The sequence below is a fragment of the Vespa velutina genome, chromosome 14 (genome assembly GCF_912470025.1).
Source record: "Vespa velutina chromosome 14, iVesVel2.1, whole genome shotgun sequence".
Lineage (NCBI taxonomy): Eukaryota > Metazoa > Arthropoda > Insecta > Hymenoptera > Vespidae > Vespa > Vespa velutina.
In genome coordinates, this window is record NC_062201.1 from 4,277,010 (window position 1) to 4,297,337 (window position 20,328).

General features: G+C 34.1%; 1 protein-coding gene across 14 annotated transcripts in view; it reads left to right on the top strand.

The window, feature by feature from the left end:
* LOC124954026 (potassium voltage-gated channel protein Shaker) overlaps window positions 1-20,328 on the top strand; it is a 130,948-nt gene that overhangs the window by 37,296 nt on the left and 73,324 nt on the right. For 3 of the 14 annotated variants that reach the window (XM_047506245.1, XM_047506240.1, XM_047506248.1), the window contains exon 1: window positions 8,311-9,039. The exons of 1 other annotated variant lie outside the window; for it this stretch is intronic. In XM_047506245.1, the coding sequence (XP_047362201.1) occupies window positions 8,573-9,039 (467 nt within the window). In that variant the 5' untranslated portion in view covers window positions 8,311-8,572. Of the gene's footprint in view, window positions 1-1,583; window positions 1,907-8,307; window positions 9,040-12,171; window positions 14,460-15,659; window positions 15,780-15,932; window positions 16,048-20,328 lie in introns of those variants that run through there. 10 more of the 14 variants (XM_047506235.1, XM_047506239.1, XM_047506236.1 and 7 more) reach the window with 10 other exon arrangements.

Genomic DNA, 20,328 nt, shown 5'->3' on the forward strand with positions numbered 1-20,328 from the left:
AATTTATTTATTTATTTTTTTTTTTTTTTTTTTTTTTTTTTTTTTTTTTACGATAAATTTTTAAGGGTCACAGTTCACCACTTGAAATATTACGTTCGCGCTATTCTTGTTTTCCTCTTTTCCTTTTTTTTTCCTTGTTTTCTTTATTTTCCTGTTTTTCTTTTCTTTTTTTATATTTTCAATGATCTCAATGATCATTATATCGAGTGATTCGTGTTTTTGCGTGCGATAATATTCTTGATTATTTTTAAAAGATATTGCCTCTTCAGGCAATTTTTCAGGCAAAATTGACCTCCGACCTATGAAAGCAACCGTTGTTCATTCTACTTGCTTATCAATGACTCGAAACATATCTATATCGTTTACCACGAAGCAAACGTAGTTCTTGGCGAATCGCCCGTCGCTGTTTTGCCTTGGTATTCCGAGGTCAGACAAAAGCTTCGTTTCCAAAATATACTGTCTCTTCTCATCCCGTCCAACATATATATATATATATATATATATATATATATATATATATAGGAAAGAGAAAACGAATAATTCAGGGCCGTACTTGAAAATCTTTTTCTATTTTCATACATTTCTTTACGCTCGATTGCCTTTAGTTTTTATTTCGTTCTTTTCTCTTTTGTCCTTTAACGAAATCATATTTAGAGATGAGAGAAAAGAAGTTTCCTTTTCTTTGTTCTTTTTCTTCCTTTTTGTTTCTTTTTTCTTTTTCCTCATAATAATTCTGTGTTTATCTTTATGGAAAGCTCGAAACGTCATTTCCATTTCGTTCGATACTATCGAATAAAATTTGGATATATCATTATAATTATTCATAATTCGATAGTTAGGAATATTAGTTAGAATTATTTTTATGAACAATTCCTATCATATTTCCAATAGTTTTTAAATTAACATAACTGACCATTTAATATCGTACAAAAGATAATAAATGTAAAAAAAGAAGAAGGATAAGGAGATCCATAGAAAAAAAAAAAAAATAAAAAAAAAAAGAAAAAAAAAATAGAGAATTCATAAGAGATTAAACAATATTATTCTACTAGCGAGATTACATATCGCATTGCGACATCCTTTGTTATTGAGAAATCTTTTGATACAAACATTCGTATATTTCTCTTAAAGCGATTTATTATAGACAGTCCGAAAGATCTGAAGTAATCTATCGTGTCCGCGATGTCACTGTGAGAGATCAGAGGTCGGGTGACGTTAGCGAACGAATATAGATAGGATCTGGTGAGTCCCCTACTCTTGAGAAAGACAAAAAGAAAGATGGAAAGATGGAAGAGGCTGATGTTGTTCACAGTGGATAGATAGATATTAGTGGTGATGTGGTGGTGGTGGTGGTTGTGGTGGTGGTGGTGGTGGTGATGATGAATGAATGGCATGTACGTGACGATGTAACATAAAATTGTTCGACTCGGATGATTATTATGATTGTTAACTTGTTCAACGAAAAAGATAAAGAAAAGGAAAAAGAGAGTAGATAAAAGTCTTGAAGAAGGAAACCAAAAATTGTCATTCGCAAGAAAAATCATTTACGAGTTATCTCTCTCTCTCTCTCTCTCTCTCTTTTTATTTCTCTTTTTCTTTCTTTTTTTCTATCAAATTTGATCTCTTTCTTTATTTCTATCATACACATACACACACATATTCTTTCAATCATTCTCGTGATATCATATTTATCATATTCGTCGTGACGTGTGCGTATCCGTGTGTTGTGTCCCGTCGAGATACATAAGAGATGATCATTCTTCTCCGTGTTTTTCGATGTTCCATTCGATACTCGATCGGTGATCGATCTTTGGATAATCAAAATGCATGCTGGAATGAGAAGTGCCTTTTTGGATTTAACGATATTTCCACGAAGACAACGTAAATCATCCGAGCATAAGAACAGGTAAGAGATCGATCGATTTTTCTTCCGATATTTTCATCGTCCTTTTCCTCCTTTTCATCACCTTTCTCTCTCTCCTATTTTTCTTCTTCTTCTTCTTCTTCTTTTTCTACCTTCTTCTCTTTAACATCGTTGAATTTTATTTCTAGTCGGACAATACTAAACTCAGCTCTGTTATCTCGATAAAGTACGATTCGATAAATCGATTTGTCGATAAGCGATATAATCCAATAATTGAATCAATGATTTGTAACTATCTAAAACACTAAGGTGTACATCTATTATTTGCCTTTTTTTTTCTCTTTCTTTCTTTTTTTTTTCTTTTCGCTTTTGCTTTACTTCTTTTTTTTAATTTTTTTTTCTTTCTTTTTTCTTCCTTCCTTTTCTTTTCTTTTCTTCTACCTTCCCTTCTCAATTTGTAAATTTTCAATTTCGAGAACGTTTTTTCAGGCTTTGCTATAAATAGAGAGTTTGAGAAGAGTAGCGAAATCGAACGTGTCCGATATAAAGTTGGTTCAAGTAAGCCTCTGCCATCTAACGCAAACTTAAAGAAACCGATAAGCCAAGAAAGCTTTCGAGCTTTTCTAATATTTTCTCGTCCTACGTGTATCTCTCTCTCTCTCTCTCTCTTTTTTACACACTTATGAGTTTGTATCTTCAAAGACTATATATTTATATATGTGTGTGTATATATATATATATATATATACACACACACACACACACATAAACTAATGTTACCTATAGCTATTCTTTTTTTTATTACGAGTTGAAACGTTGAATGTGCAAGCAGATACAAAATTGCTTCTTTCCGTTGTCAAACAATTTGCAAAGTTTAACTTTATAAAGTTAAAGCATCATTGATCGAAGTTTACGAAGATCGTTCGTTTCCTCGAGAAAGTTTTGCGAATGCGTAGAAACATTAATTTAACGGATAGCGTTTGAGAGAAAGAGGGGCAACTGAACCTTGCAGTATTGACCCAGGTCAGAGGTTGCCTGCAGGTAATCACGATGTTCGCCTACCTCTCTACCGTTGTTGAAACGAGCGTACCTCTGCATTCTCGTTCTTGTGTACAACATTGTGTATATACGCATGCAGTGCTCGTTCTCACGTCATACTCGTTTTCATGTTATCAAAATACCTTTTTCTCTTTTTTCTTTTTTCTTTTTTTTTTTTTATATTCAAACTACCAATCGCAAAATGTTACTGTGATAATTCTTTACGAACGAAGACAAATGATATATTTATATCTTTAAAATGATAATGGGACGTTGATAATCTTTTTTTTTCTTTTTTTCTTCTTCTTTTCCTTTTTTGGTTCTTGGTTTTTGTTTCATTCATTCATTCATTCATTCATTCATTCGTTCATTCATTCGTTCATGCATTCATTCGTTCGTTTTTTCGTTCGTTGATTCATTCATAGATTTATTTATTTATTTATTTATTTATTGGGAATCGAAAAATGTGCGCGAAGAGACTCACATCCCCCATAACCTTTGCATCGTTCTCTACAAGTTTTCTTTTTTTTGCAAACGATGTCAATGATACAGAGTTGAGTTTCTCACTAGGTCGTCGAATGTGTATACGACTTAGTGGTAATATAATTGTACTTCTTTTATATTAATCGATAGGAATTGTATTTATCGCGATAAAGATCTGATACGTTTTATTTTTCTCTTTTTCGTTTTGTTTTTATCGGAACAATACATTTATCATTCCAATGATTTCATTTCTCAAATTTTGAAAAATCTCAAAGAGGACGATTGATTAAGTAATACTTTTTTTTTTCTTCTCTTCGTCGAAACGATCGTTGTTTTTTCATTTTTTTTTTTCTTTCATTTTAAATTTATTATAATTATTAAAATTATTATATCCATATATACATTAAATGAATAATGATGATTAATTAATGATTATCTCTAGTAAAGCGCTGGTCGGGAAAAAAAAAGGAGGAATTTTTTTTTCATGATCGCGTACATGATCGTCCACTATAAATATCTAGATCAAGTTGGTGTAGAGCATGGTATACGTATAATTGCGTGGTACACTCGTCACTCTTAAAATTGTTCTCAATGCGAGCTTTACGCTCGCTATTTTATCGATATTTTCTTCGATGGAAATTTTTTCTTTTTCTTTTTCTGTTTTTTTTTTCTTTTTTCTTTTTTTTCCCCTTCAGAAATACATTCGTTCAAGAGTTCTATTTTACGAATGTTCGATATTCCTATTTTTATATTTTTATATTTCAACAGAAGATAATATTATCATATTTTTAAAATTACTTTTTTAAATATTAGACTTATTAATCTCAAAAGAAATTCTGACGATACTTATTGACATTATTAGACTATATTAATATAAATATTTATGATTATTTCAAAATATCGAAAATATCTATTTAATATATTAGTCAATCGAAGGCAACATTATTATTATTATTTCTTTTCTTTTTGGTCGATAACAGCTCGATAATAGCAATGCTCCAAAAAAGAAAGAAAAAAGCAAACAAAAAAAAAAAAACATATATATACACATTTTTTTTTCTTTCTTTTTAAAAATTTCTACAACAGTTATTAAGTAATACAATTTTTCTTATTGTAATAATATCGAATTAATAACGATACTATTATTGACACGTTCCGTCAGTGGGGAATGTCGATGCAGGATTAGCTCGTGGTACACATGCCGTGCGTGTTCTCTCGATCTCGAATAGTAGAACAGGGCCGTGAGAGAGAGAGAAAGAGAGAGAGAGAGAGGGGGTAAGGGAGAAAGAGAGGAAGAAAGTAAGCGAGCAGGTTGTGGCCATAGCCGAGCAGGTCGGCGACATGTATGCGGCTCACCTCGACGGCCCTGCAGGGCGCCGTTCTACAAACGGCGACCTGACGAGAGTCCTCCGAGTTTTGTGTGTTACGGATCGTGTAGCTAATATAGCGTGCTAGTAGACCACTATTTTTCCCTCACTCACTCCCACCGTAACTAGGAATATATATATATATATATATATATATATATATATATATATATATACATGTATACGCACACACACATATACATATAAACGCACGCGCGCAAGAAACGGAGCTTTGGAAGCTCAGAGCTTTGTTAAAGGAAAAGAAGTACGCGGTCAACCTGCTGACCAACTATGGAAACGCCTCCTCCTGCTTAGCACTATACCTGCCATAAAGCAGGTTATGCATGCTGGGTCAGGAAAGAGAGAGTCAGTTATACCGACGCCGTCCTACCATTCGCGTCACTCATTTGCCTTCGAACGAAACGAATCTAAGTTTCGCGATAAATTTCTTTTATTCGTAGTAGATACCACCCTCGACCTGCTCGATCTCTCTCTGCCTACTTACTCGTCTTTTTTTACATTTTTTTTCGGACAACTCAATATCATTCGACTTAAAAAATCGTCTATAACTTTGTGCCTAGTTATCTTTCTTTATCACTCCGTCACGTGTGACGAAGCTTCTTGGTAAATTTTCTTCCTCTTCGAATACATTTTTCTTTTTCATTGTCTGTTTGTCTGTTCGTCTCTCTCTTTCTCTCTCTCTCTCTCTCCCTCTCTCTCTCTCTCTCTCTCTCTCTCTCTCTCTCTTTTTTCGCATCTTTCTGTTTTTTTTTCGTGATCGATGATTACTTTGAAAGATCCTTATTCATTTATTTTATTTATCAATGAGGAACTCCACGTGACACTGTCATTTTCGATAAGTAAATCAATAATTAGAATGATGTTCTTGTCTTGTCATCTTGTTTCGGTGAAAAAATTTGGTTTAGTCATTGTCAACAGTTAAATAAATGATCAATAGTAATTGGGTGTGGGGAAGGATAATAATGGATACGTTAGTACTCAGGAGCAATGTTAAAATCAAGTTGGTTCGTCAGGGATTTTCAATATCTTTGTGAAACGTCCCTAGGGAAGATTTTTGAGTAGGATTCTGAATTGAATTTTTTATGAAGTCTCTTGGTAAGATTACTTTTGGATACATTTAAGAAAGTTATATTTTAATTGGTTATTAATTCTTACATTTTACAAGTTAGATTTTTTTACAATTTACATATTTTTGAAACGAGTTTCTTAGTTCTTTTTGAAGGATAAAAAAATGGTTATTTTTTTTTTTTTAAAGTTACTATCTTCAGAGCTAAATCCTTTTTGATAAGGTCGGTAAAAAGAGAACGACCTTTATTTTAATTTTTAAAAAAGTATTTCCATCGAAAGGGAGTCAAAGAGACAAATTTGATAGGTTCTTTATTTAACCCAGTTTTCGTCTTTATTTATATTCCTTTGACGAGGCGTTATCGATGGCTCAGTTCCGAAGAATCGACTGAACGCGAAAAGGAGGTTAGCGTGACAGTTCGACCAAATCCTCTACGATTTCGTAGTATTGAACGGGCGCTAGTGGCGCTTCGGAGAAGCCGACATCTCTCGGTTCCTTGTCAAATTATCAAGCTAAATGAGAATTTTGGCGGGATTTTATAGAATTTACGAAATTATACGAGAAACGGAATTAAATCGTTCGTTAAATCAAACCAAATTAATTTGAAAGTGACGAAGATATTTTTAAAAACAGCTTCAATGAAAAAAGTTAACGAAAAAGGACGATGATCAATTAAAACACGATGCATTATCCTTTCAAACAATTGAACATGGACCTTGGACGTATTTTTCTTTTTTTGTTGTTCTTTTTTAAATATAATTGTCAGGACAAAAGCATCGATAATACCATTATCCATTTAGAAGAAATCGTTGTGCAAGAACATCTCTTTTTTTGACATTTTCCTTTATTCTTAAAATCATATTGTTACGATTTAAACAACGCGGCATCTTCCCTATCTCCATCATACGGGATTTTCTGGAACTAAAGAGGCTTAACGAAGGGGTGTCAAAGGGGTGACTTTTCGTTATCCAACTATGGGTGGATCGGACGAATAGGGAGGGGCATAACGAAGTGAGATACATGTTCAATATGAATGGAAGCATCCATTCTTGTAAATGGAAATCAAATAGTATAATGGGATAAAAGCTTTATCTAAGGTCGAAATAAAGTTTAATGGGAATGTTATGTAGGTCAACCTTTTCCCGCTTATTCGGGACAATCTCATCATCACTGACCTAGCGAACGCGCCACGCTGAGCTATTTCTAACGCAGACGCTCTGTCTGGCCAGTACGTCCCTTCACCACTGTTTGGAACATCCCACCGACTCTCTCTCTCTCTCATACACACAACAGACGCATACAGAGATATATTTGATACGATATCTCTCTCTCTCTCTCTCTATCTTTCGTACGAGGTGACTCAGTGCTGCCACCAGGCGCTTCCTTTAAAAATTAGGAACATGGCTGCCAGAGAATGGAGGGAGCGGCCAGTGATGGTTGATCGTGGTGCGAAGTTGAACGTTTCTAAAAATCCGAGTAAATTAGCATTGTCCCCTTGTCTATCTTATCGTGAATGATGTCATACCTAGAAAGATTCGTGGTTCGTTGTTGGTAGTGTCATTTAGTAAAAAGGTCGGTGTTTCGTTCAAGGACGCGATGAAATTCGATAACACAAATTAAGACGATCGACCAGTTTGCCCGTTTCCTAAAATTCTTATTAATTTGTCTAATTGAGTTTAATAAATCGAGATTTATCGAGATTTATCACAATCATGTTAATGTTTCGTGAGAGAAGGAAGGATAAGTCGTTGAAGGAGGCCGGTAAACTCCGCTTAATAGCAACGTAGAGTCACGCGTATTTTGCGCCACCCAGCGGTTTTTTCTTAAATCAGAGCGAAGTTTTAGCCTGTTAACAGCCTGGTTGCGCTGCCCTCGTCGCGGAGTGAGTCGGCGTGATCGCAACCGCGAAGAAAGATCCATCGTGTAAGGTCACACCGTGCTAACCTCTTCCACGCGTACTACTCTTTTATCTCCCTCTTTCATATTCCCTCTTTCAGTACTATTCTTTCTTTTACATTCTTTCCTTTTTCCATCTTTCATATCGAACAATTTTTTGCTTCGTCCTGCACGAATTCGAGCGAAGAAAGAGAAAGAGAAAGGAAGGAAGAGAGAGAGAGAGAGAGAGAGAGAGAGAGAGAGAGAGAGAGATAGATCGAAAGGAGAATGGGATAGGGGTAGTAATTAATAAGAGGCGAGGGTGGAAAAGAAAAAGCGTCGTGTATGAGGCCGAGGAAGGGAAGGTACCGGGTCGGGACCCGGTGGGTCGCGTTGTTTTTTGGGTGTTACTCGAGCGTGCTGTCGCAGAAGATAGGAGTACGAGGAGAAGAGGAAGTTAAGGAGGAAGAGGAAGAAGAGAGAGGCGGTGGAGGTGGTGGAGAAGGAAGAGGAAAAAGAAGAAGAGGAGGAGGAGGAGGAGGAGGAGGAGGAGGAGCAGGTGGAAGAGGAGCAGGAGGAGGAGGAGGAGAAGAAAGAATCAAGAGAAAAGGAAGAAGAGGATTTGTAAGTGAAAGAGATAGGGAAAGAGGAAGAAGGCTCGTTAGACGAGATACTGTTAAGTCGAAGAATAAAGAATAATAAGAGGAAGGAAGGAAGGAAGGAAGGAAGGAAGGAAAGAAGAAAGGAAGAGAGGAAGGAAAGAGAAAGAAGGAGAAGGTAGAGAAGGAGGAGGAGGAGGAGGAGGAGGAGAAGAAGGAGAGTAGAGGAGGAGTTTACGGCTTTGAATCGAGGATTTGAATGGGTGGGCCAGGAGCCGGTAGGGTAACAGGGCACGAGCTAAACGCGGTGCCAAAGAGCAACGTCGGTCACGGGGATCGGATCCTCGTAATCGGCGAGCCACCAGCACCAGGCTGTCCTTGTCATTCGGCTTGTCCGGCTCGCGGTCTAGCGCAAGGCGTCGTCTCCGCCCAATCGCCGGCCTCGCCGCCGTCTCTCACCTCGCTTCACATTGCCAATAACAACAATTGTTCTATACTTCACGGGAACAACCGCAATCGCAATCGCAACCGTAACCGCAACAGCAATACCAACAACAACGACGATTCGTCGAACGTTGTACCCAACGGTAGCAGTATCAGTAATACCACAAAAGCTAAGGCAGCAGCTGCCATGTCCTCACCACCGAAGCATCGCAGGGGCTTCGACCCTAACGACGCTAATGTCAACGATTATCGCCGCTATCGTCGCGTTAAGACGAAACAGCGGTGAGTCTACCTAACCTTCTTCTTATTCTTCTTATTCTTCTTTCTATTATTAATATACTTTCCCTCACTTTCCAGTTTTTTTTTTTTATATTCCTCCATCCCTTCCTACTTCTCTCTCTCTCTCTCTCTCTCTCTCTCTATCTATCTATCTATCTATCTATCTATCTATCTCTTTACCTATCTCTTTCTCTCTTTCTCTTTCTCTCTCTATTCCTTTCTATATTTCTGATCTGATTATCGTTCGTTATTACTATTCCATTACTGTTATCCATTACGAGATTATACCTAGCCCTTTGTTTCTTTCCTTTCTTCCTTTTTATCTCCATCTATTTATCCGATGTCGATCGTCTTCTTGCGATGCGAGTAGAACTACCCCATATTGCGTATATCGAAGTCCTTTTTAAATACATTTATCAGGAATATCGGGTATATGGATAGCTCTTACTTTGAGTGTTATCTATTCGAGGATGATTCAATTATTGCTTTTAAAATGCAACGGACAGTTAATGGTTTGTTCGATCAAAGCGATCAAAGTTATGGAATTTCTAAAGAAAGAAAAAAGAAAAAAAAAAGAAGATAATAAAATAAAACAGGAAAAAAGGAGAAAAAAGTAAAATTATATGATTGGTTCTTGATAAAAAGTAAATTATTATTATTAGTATTAATCTTCGATTTGAAAAACCGATTACTCGATCATTGCTCTACTCGTATTCCTTTTTGAATTTCGATCCATTGCGAATCTTGCTTTTCTCTCTCTCTCTCTCTCTCTCTCTCTCTCTCTCTCTCTTTTTAATATACAATAAAAGTATTCTCTCTTTCTCTCTCTTTCTTTAAATGTGATTTGCAATAGATAGGCTTAGAAGGATTGTTCTGGATTTTCCAATGGAATGTCATAGGAAAGTACTGCAGTGACACATGTGCTGCGCCTGTCACCGATTCGACGTTGAACTATAGGTAGATACGGTCAAATCGATCGCTTTATGACTGATTGTAAGGACAGTCAGAATACTTACTTAGCATTCGTATATATATATATATATATATGAATACTACATACATATGATTCTTTCAAGATAATGATAGAAAGATTTTTCCAAGTGGTATTATAATAAAATTTGCAAATTACAATTTTCTTTTCAATTGGTCGAATTTATTCGTGATCGTTGAAATTTTATTCTCCCTTTTTTTTTTTTTTTTTTTTACTTTCTTGTCATGATTTTGACGATTAGATTTGACGATTAGACGTCATGATTTTGACGTATAGATCCCTTCAGGAAATTGGTATTTGAAGGACGGTTGTTTAAGTAAGAGAGATAGAGTGGTATATATAGTTAGAGTTATAGAGACAGATAGAGAGAGAGAGAGAGAGAGAGAGAGAGAGAGAGAGAGAGAGAGAGAGAGAGAGAGAGAGAGATAGTACAAAGCAAAGATGCGATGGACCAGAAGACGATAGATACGCTCACTACCCAAAGTCCTAACTCTATATTCTATGGTGTTTAACCCCCTACCTCCAACCCCCTCGTTCCAATTCACGCAGCTTCCACTGATGCCGAATGCACAATGTTCACAGAGGCTTTGTATGTTCCACACCGTGACCTTGGGCGCCGGACACAGACCTTCCTGACATCTCCCGACACATCCACGAGCACTAAAAGGCTAATTCAAACACACACAAAGCTTGCGATGTTCGATGTTGGACCGCTTACAATGGTTGTGTACCCCCTGCCATGAAAAAAAAAAAAAAAAAAAAAGATTATGCAATTATGAAATAAGCAAAAAAGCACGCAAGTCGAAAACAAATAATAATAATAATAATAATAAAAAAAAATGATAAAAAATCGAACTAAAGAACGTGAGAAGTAAATCGAATTAAATAAGAAAAATGAGATTAACGCTTTCTTCTGCTGCGTTACGTGACGAGAGAAAAATTATTGCACGACAATAATTAATGAAAAAAAATTTTTTTATATATATACATATACATATATATATATATATATATATATATATATATATAATATGATATATATAAAATGTATGTATAAATATATATATATATATACATACGCAAGATGATCTCTTATTGGGTTTCATCAACTGTCTCGATGTGTTTCGATCGAAGCTTGGAATGCGATGCAATATGGAATGGAATGGAATGGAATGGACGGCCTTGCACCTTGGATAAAAAAGCTTTCACGCACTACCCAATTGCCGATATCGGCGAGAGGAGGAAGAGGAGGAGGCCTCTCTCTCCCCCTCCGTCATGGCGAACGCCTTGGAATGCTTTGTTCGATGTGTCGACCCGAAAAACAAAATAATAATAATAATAATAATAATAATAATAATAATAATAATAATAATAATAATAATAATAAAAATAATAAAATAATAATAACAACAACAACAACAACAATAATAATAATAGTAATAATTAATAATAATAATAATAATAATAATAATAATAATAATAATAATAATAAAAATAATAATAATAATGATAAAATACGAAATGCATCTTGCTGTTTGGGCAAAGGAATCATCGGGAAGATCGCTGGAATGATTTATCGATCGATCAACAACACAAGCTCAACGTTCTGCTGTTAATTAATTGATCTATTTTTCTCCACCCTTAGCCCACTCCCCCTAACTTTCGCTCTTTATATTTTTTGGCGACAATCCATTATTTATTGCGCAAATTATTACACGATTATTTGATCGAATATTTGATTTTTGACGATTATTTGTTCGACGATATTTGGTGTTTTACGCACGTGTTGATTTTACGTAGGTAAGGGATTAAATGAAGGTTTCTAGTTGATTGGTTAAAAATATATAAACAGGGTGGAAAATGATCGTCCAATAGTTTAATAATATACTACTACGTTAGATATTTTATTATGTAATATAAGGTTTAGATTCACATGGGCTTATTACATTATGTGATAATAAGATTTGGTATGACGTTTAGTATTAGAGAATAGAGTAATATCATATCGTTTATATACGATGTATTTTTATATAGAGGGAAAAAATTAATTCAATAACTTAGCATCTATATTTATATAGTGAATCAATGACCTTGTCATGAAAAATCAATTTTTGTTGGAAAAGTCTATATATATATATACATAAATGGTTTAATTAATTATTGGCAAAACTTATGACTCCCCTTTAAATATAAATAATTATTATTCAAAGACTCGATGTCATCGTTCATAGAAATAAAATCAATCAATTTCGATTGAATAAGTTAACCTAGTAGGTCATTCTTCGTTTCTCAAAACGTTGCCCGTGAATGTTGTTATAAATATTAAATCGATCGACATTTTTACACTTTGATGATTTTCCCATAACGTCGTCGGTCGTAACCTCTTACGTTCTATGTATCAGGGTCGTTCGAGTTTATTTTCTATTTTATTCATATCTCAAAAGTAAATGGATTCTTTTGTTTGTCAAACAGAAGTATTTCCTCGACGAATTTTCTTTCCACATATTTATATTTCTATTTCGACATACATATTTCGTGTATTATTAAGATGGATTTTTGATATTACGCGTAAAACTGAAATGTGAATATTTAAATTCTGAGAATAATTTCTTTTGAGATCATTATCTTGTTAGATTGTAATAGTATAAATTCCGATAAAAATCCGAATAAGTAATCATTTGGATATTGGGCAAAAAGTTTGAAGATTCGTTTGAAAAAGCTAAGAAGCTATGTAATTGACGATGATTGGCACAGGTTGACCGCATATCTCTGTAGTAACCGTTAATCGGCTTGTCATACTCCTTTAAATGGCTGAAACCGCGGAGAAATCCGAGACTTTGAAGATTTCTCGGCGAAATGCCAAGTTATGTTCTTTTTTAAATTGGCTTCTGGGCACCCTTATGAATGAAAAACGATTCCTTTATCACACATTTAAAACTTTTAACATACATGTTGAATTCTAATCTTATCGAGGATCGTTCGTACAAAATAAAGATTAATTTAATACTAATTCGAACGAACTTATATATGTCTAAAACGTTTCCAATAATTAGAATTAATTCGAATGAACGTATATGAATATCTACAAAGTTTTGAATCGTTTGGGAATAAAATTAATTAAGATAAATAAGTATGTATGTTAATGAAAATAAATAAAAATTAATGGATAGTTTAAATTAATTTATAAACATGTTTGAAATATTTTCTAATTCAAGAAATATATAATAATTTGTAACAGCCCTAATCGCGAACTTATAAATCTTATTATTAGTTGCATAAGCGTTCGTTTTACGCGATTACATCGAATAAACTATGCATTTTTTTTTGCATATTTGCATTTTCCTATAGTAACCACACACCTAAAAGAAGCCCTTTAAAAGTATCTTTCTGTTGTATAGTCGTATATCATAAACGTTGTCGGAGTACCGTATTCTTATAAAATATAGAATAACCGTAATTTCCATCGAGACCATCGTTTTGTCTACCATCGCCATAATCGAAAAACTTTCACCCCATGCTGATGTAGATCTTTAAGATCGTAACTAAGAACGATTAGAAAACTTTTAGCAATACTTTCGAAGAACTCGTTTGTAGATTTAATTAGAAACGAATTCGATTGAATCTATATAAATTCGAAATTCGAATTGGAAATTCTTTGAAAAGAAAAAAAGGATAGGAAAAAAGGATTTCTTTTTCTCAGATTATCTCATTCGATAAGAGCTTAACTATTGTAAAATTGGACTAGTGTTAAATCCAAAAAAAAAAGCAAAAAAAAAAAAAAAGAAAGAAAGAAAGAAAGAAAAGGAAAGAACAAGAAAAATACTTTTGGTAGATATAATAAATCATAATTATCGAATTAGAATAGTTTGACACCAGATATCAGTTTCTTATATTTGAAGTAGGGTATCCCAGGTTGTAATAGGCTTACTTTTGTTTTGCTTCACCGTCAACAGTAACGACACGTTATACTGAAGTGACAAGCAGTGGCTAGCTGATTAGTCATGAGTATGCTACGAAAGTGGTCAGTGTGCTTTCGAAGTTTGCTCGGTAACGATCGGTAATCTTCGTCTATAAAATTTGGTATGTTTTATGACTGAAAGTATCATAGACAAAGCACAAATAATTAAAATGCGTGACAGGATATCATTGATATATATACATATATATGTATATATGTATATATGTACGTTTGTATATATATACATATATATATTTATATACATATCGTGAAGTGTAGTGTCATTGGTCGAGAATAAATGTGAGCATATTAAATATGTTGTTGACGTTGTGATATGGGTATTGGAAATTTAATAGTCGATTCACTGCTCCTTTTCGTTGTCAGCAATACTATACTTCGAATGCTCGGTATCTGTCATACCTGCTCCCCATATGCAACAATTATCACATTCTTCGTGGTCTGTATACTTTATCTGTAAGTAATTAATTACCTTGTTTACATTTTTTTCAAAAGCATAATATATATATATATATATATATGTAGATTTTAAGATAAATAATAATATACATTTGTAGTAATTAAAAATTTATTCGAGATTAATCCGCTATAGATCGATACCTTTTCTAATATATTTTTATTAACTTTAGACAAGATCAATCCTAAAAATTAATAAATTTCTTTTTCCTTATCATAGAATTAACGATAATATTAGTAATGATAATATTGATTATTAAAAAGATATTGATATAAAATAATAGAAAAAAGAAGTTCGATCATTATTTAAACGATCGATACATTTAATGTAATATTTGAGTGGAAGATAATTTCTGATTTCAAATTTTTTTCTTCTTTTTTTTTTTTATAGTAATAGAAAATATCGATACCCAATATATTTGATTAAGATCCTTCAGTAGTTATAATTAGATTGGAAGTAATCTACTCGTGATAGGATATAAAGTATCGAAAAAGAAGAAGGTGAAATCTTGAAGGAAATTTTCGATTTCCGGCAAATAGTTAGGTAATTAACTAACTCGAGTCGAAAGTACTTATATCGAGCTATACAGGATATATATATATATATCAAGTCTATACATATTGTGTATATATATATATATATATACATACAATATATATATACATATATATATGTATATATGTATGTATGATACATGTTTACAGGCATATTAGAAAGCGATAGTTTTAAAGATAGTAAGTTGAAAGAATTTAAGAGGATTTTTATGATCATTTGAATGTATACTAGCTGGATAAGTAGGAGAGAGAGGGGTAAGGAGGAAAGTGACAATTGTAGAGATCTAAGCAATAGCTTTAAATAAAATATTTCGATGGTACATAGGGGACTATAGAAGATATATATATATATATATATATATATATATATATATATATAAGTACGTACGTCAAGAAGAGAAAAGATTCGGAAGCACGCTTTGTTATCTGTAATTAAATTCTGATTCGATACGAAAAGCTTTAGAGTTTATAGTCAGTAGTCTGATTACAATGGATAGTTTTCTACTAGGATAATGGATTCTAACGCAAAATCCTTTTCTTTGATTGTTCATCTTCTTCTTCGTCTTTGTCTTCTTCTTCTTCTTCTTCTCCTTCTAGTTTCTATTTTAGGGGAGAAAATAACACGATAAAATGTAAATAATATAGTTCGTTCAAAGAAGCCAAACAAAGGATTACATTTGTGTCAAGGAAACAAATCTGGAAGGGTTGTAGAAAGAATGCTTGTGTACCTATTCCGGAGTCTTGTGCTGTTAGTCGAACTAAGAGGTTGATCGATTTTTCACTTTGATATCTTTTTTCTATATAGTTGTTAAGACGAGATAATCCAATGATATCTGTGTACGAAGTATGTATCCACGAAAAGTATTAACCATATTGAAGTTCTCTTTTTGTTCTATGAATGTGACTATGAGGGATCAGGTGTAAAATATGAAGTAGATGTGATGACGATGTGGCTGGACGAATTATTGCTCACGTTTGTGCTACTACCAGGTGGGCAGGGTTCGGGTCCTCCTTTTCAACGACATAAAAAGCGGTGACAGTAACAAAAGATTGTCAATTTTGTATAATTTTTTTTTTTTTATTTGATAGCATACTTTCTCAGCTAGAAAATCGCTAAGTATCGTTGTTTCTTTTTGTTTGTTTCTCTCTTTCTTTCTATCTTTTCTTTTTTTTTCTTTTTCCTTCCCTTTTTCTTCTTTCCTTTTTCATTTTAATAAGTTCGTAAAATATCTCTTTCGATTTTATATATGTATATGTGTATATATATATATATATATATCTCGTCGGTTCGATTTATCTTCATCGGATTTTTATTCCTCCTTTTTCTTCTTTTTCTTTTCATTTATTTTACGTTGTAGCGAAATAAAAAGATCTTCGCTCGTTATCTCCTTATCGTATCTTCCTTTTCTTTAGTATCAAGCTTCTCTTAATGAAGATTATTATGAAATAATCTTTCGATTATTTAAAATTTTCTGTTCCTTTCACGAACTAACATATTTTCTCTCTCTCTCTCTCTCTGTTATTATTTCTTTTCAGGTACTATATCTAGTCTTATATGTAATAGTACATACGCTTTCAACCAATGACGTATCTTATGTAACGAGAAGAGATTAAAGACGTGAAACATTTGAAAATGTAATATCGCGAACTATATATCGAAGTTTTGATTTTTAAATAAGAAAAAGCACAAAAGACAAAGACAAAGAAAAAACAAAGAAAGAAAAAAAGAAAGGAAGAAAGAAATACGTGGTATCAATTATCGGGGAAGAACGAAAAAAGATTCAACTATCCTTTCAATTCACTATCCTTTTTTCAATTGGAATCTTTCTCTGTCATTCGAAAAATTCAGAGCTTCTCACTTTTAATGTACTAAATAAGTTGAACTTTTCTTTCATTCGATCGAGGAGGAAATCCTTTCGTGCCCTCGTCGACAAAAAAAAAAAAAAAGAAAAAAAAAGAAGAAATAAAAAAAAAAAAAAAAGAGAAAAGAACTTCCGATAAGAGTGACAATGAGAACTCGAAAAGTTGTGATCTTTGTAAACAAAGTCTCGTTGTAATTGAACGTCCGGACAGGGAGGTTCGTTATCGGATATAACTTTTCTTTTATTTTCTTTTTCTTTTTCTTTTTTTAACGATGTCCATAGAACAAAAGAAAAAAATATTTAGGAAAGATAAGAGAAATATAAAAAATGATAAGCTTGATATTCGAGTAATAAAACGAAATCATGGACAAGAGATTTTGGCCTTTTTTTCTTGTTGTTGTTTTTTTTTCGACGGGGGGGTTTCTTGTTTGTTTTTTTTTCTTCTTTTCGAAAAAAAAGTTTGAGAACCTGTTTACACCCTCTAGAGGGGATATCGTTCAAGTCTCTCGCTTTTTATCTTGTTTCTCATCGAGTCCTTCGTTTATCTTCGTAACTATAAGCGACAGAAGAAGGAAAGTTATAGAGAGAGAGAGAGAGAGAGAGAGAGAGAGCATATATATATAGTCCTAACTCATGAGCTTTTTGTCCTCGAATTTATCAGTGAGTGCACCGTTGGAGAGCTTTCCGTAGGATGGCGCTGTATTTCGTTTCTCTGGTTCAAGTCGTCTTTGCTGGTATGGAAGATATCTTTTATCGTATTTAAAAAACCAATATAAGACCTGGGAATGATATCTTTTTTCTTTCTGTTTTCTTTTTCTTCTTCGTAACACATTCATTATTTCCTTCATTTTTCGTAAAACAAAATTGTAGAAAAAAAAAAAACAAAAATAAATAAATAAATGAAAAAGAAAAAGAACAGCGAACAAAAGAAAAGAAAAAGCAAAGAACTTTTCTTTTTTTCTTTTTCCTCTTGATATATTTAATGAGGTTTTAAATGATATATTTAACATATTAATATCTCGAATTGATTGTCGCGAGAAAAATTCAATTTAGTCTTAGTAAAGGTTTTTTAATAAGAGAATCATCCTTATGGGATCCTCGTAATATCTTTTAAGGATTTTACAAGGATCGAGGATATATATATATATATATATATATATATATATATATTATATAGGACATAAGCGAATGGTGCATGCCGTTATCTGGGTCGAGTCAGTCAGGGCTCTTGGCATAGGACCGTCGTATGTCCGGATCACTCGATTAAGTTGGGTCAAACGATATTACACTAAGTTGCGTTGGGGGATTACTCCATGCGTTAGCCGTGCAAGAGCGTACCCACTCTGATCAGTCAACGATGCCTAAAATTAGACGTTGATATAGGCGGACAGAATATCATCTTTGCCCACACGTTATATGTATACATTATAGTGACGAATGCTCGATCGATTTGCCCTATTAAATACCTATCGGATTAACATTTAAATGTCGCGCCAATCTCAAAATTCTTCTTTTGATATTAACAATGAACATATTATTATCTTGTTAAACATTTATATTTATATGTACCTCTATGTATAATTTTACGATCATACATTATTTCAATCTTCAATGCAGATCTAATTAATCGTTAATTACATTTGTTATAAAATATTTCTCTATAATAAAAATGAAAAGGTTTATTATTACGTTAAGATTTCGTAATGTTTCGTTTATTGATACGAATCGCGTATATCGATTCATTTTCTAAACGAATGCGAACGAGTTAAATTGAAATATAGAGGGATTGAAAAGTGGGGAAAGTTAAAGATGGCGTTATTGGTTATGATAAACGAGAACCGAGTATCCTTTACGTGAAATCGACGTGACAGTGTACAATTAAGGGAGAGGTCTAATGAGAAGTGGAAATAGAAAATGTTCGTGTTCATTGAAGCGTAGGGAAGAGGAATAAAGAGGAGAGGTATCACGGTAATGTTGCCTTCTTTCATAGAAATGTACGCGTATTTCCCTTGTCGCGAAGATGTCTTCTTTCATTTCTTTTCCCTTCTCTCTCTCTCTCTCTCTCTCTCTCTCTCTCTCTCTCTCTCTATTTCAATGGCGCGGCGTTGCTCAGTCGAAGAATATTTTACAAGAGTTTCGTAGTATTAGTACATAAAATCAACGGAATTCCAAGATATAGATATATGAGATACAACGTACGAAATATTCTCTCCTTCTCGAGATTCCATTGAAAATTCACACCTGCTGCTACTCGGTCTTCTCCTCTTTGCTCCTCCGAGCCCCCTCCCCCACCCCCCGCCCATCTTACCTCGTAAATAGTAGTTTAAAGTTTCGTGTTTGTTCGACGTGTACGTTTAATAGATTGACAAGAGTTTCACGAGAATCTCTAAAGTCTAAATCGTGTAAGGTTATTTTTGGAAAAGAGTAACAGAATGAATCTTCGATTAAAGTAATGTGACGATGTCGATTCCATTAGCAGTTTACTCGTAATCTTTTCTTTTCGCGTTAGCCGAGCGAAAGTAATCGGATAATCCGAGGTTCGTTCGGAAGGGTCGATTAAAGCACGAATTATCTTCATCCCTTTTATCCTACCTCACGGTAAATATCAATTGAAGTATCCGACATTTGACACTTTTATCGAAGCATTAAGGAAGGACTATCGTTTAATCAGCTCGTTCGGCTACACATTAGCTATCACGAGGGGAAAGTTGAGAGGGAGAGACCATTTTGGACCTACCCTATTCGACCGAAGAAAAACGAACCCTCTTATACTGTCGTCATTCTTGGTCTTTATCGTTCGATTAGCTTGAACATAGATACCATAGTTTCAATACATGTTTCTTTAGGATCTGTTCGAGTATTAATTGCTAAATTAAAATGAATATAAATTTGAATGGCACAATCCTTGCCCGAAGATAGAACAGTTAGAAATATCGACTTGGACGACTCTCAGCTTTTTCAACAGCATCACCAGTTAAAACGTGAGAGAAAGAGAGAGAGAGAGAGAGAGAGAGAGAGAGAGAGAGAAAGACATGCATCATCCTCTCGTTGATACCCTTCTGGACATATAGATTCGGCTAAAGTCACGCGCACACGCTTGGATTCGTATCCGAGGTAGTAGTGGGAAGGTGGAACCCACCCTTCCGTTAATGCATACACCCGTCCTAGAGGAAAAGGATGGGTTGAGGGAGGGACACGTACACACGCAAAGACAGAGGGAGTAAAACTTGTAGAGGCAGCGGTGGAAGAGGGACGAACACTGAGTAGACCGCCGAACGCACGTTGCGCGAGCAACGAAACCCCTCCTTTCAACCCTAGTTTCTTCTCTCTCTCTTTCCCCTGAGAGCACGCGTGAGATAGAGACACATACAGAGAGAGAAAGAGAGAGAGGGTGAGGGTGAAGAAGGGAAAAGAGGTTTAACGGAGCGAGCGTGGCGCCACGGCGCAAAGTT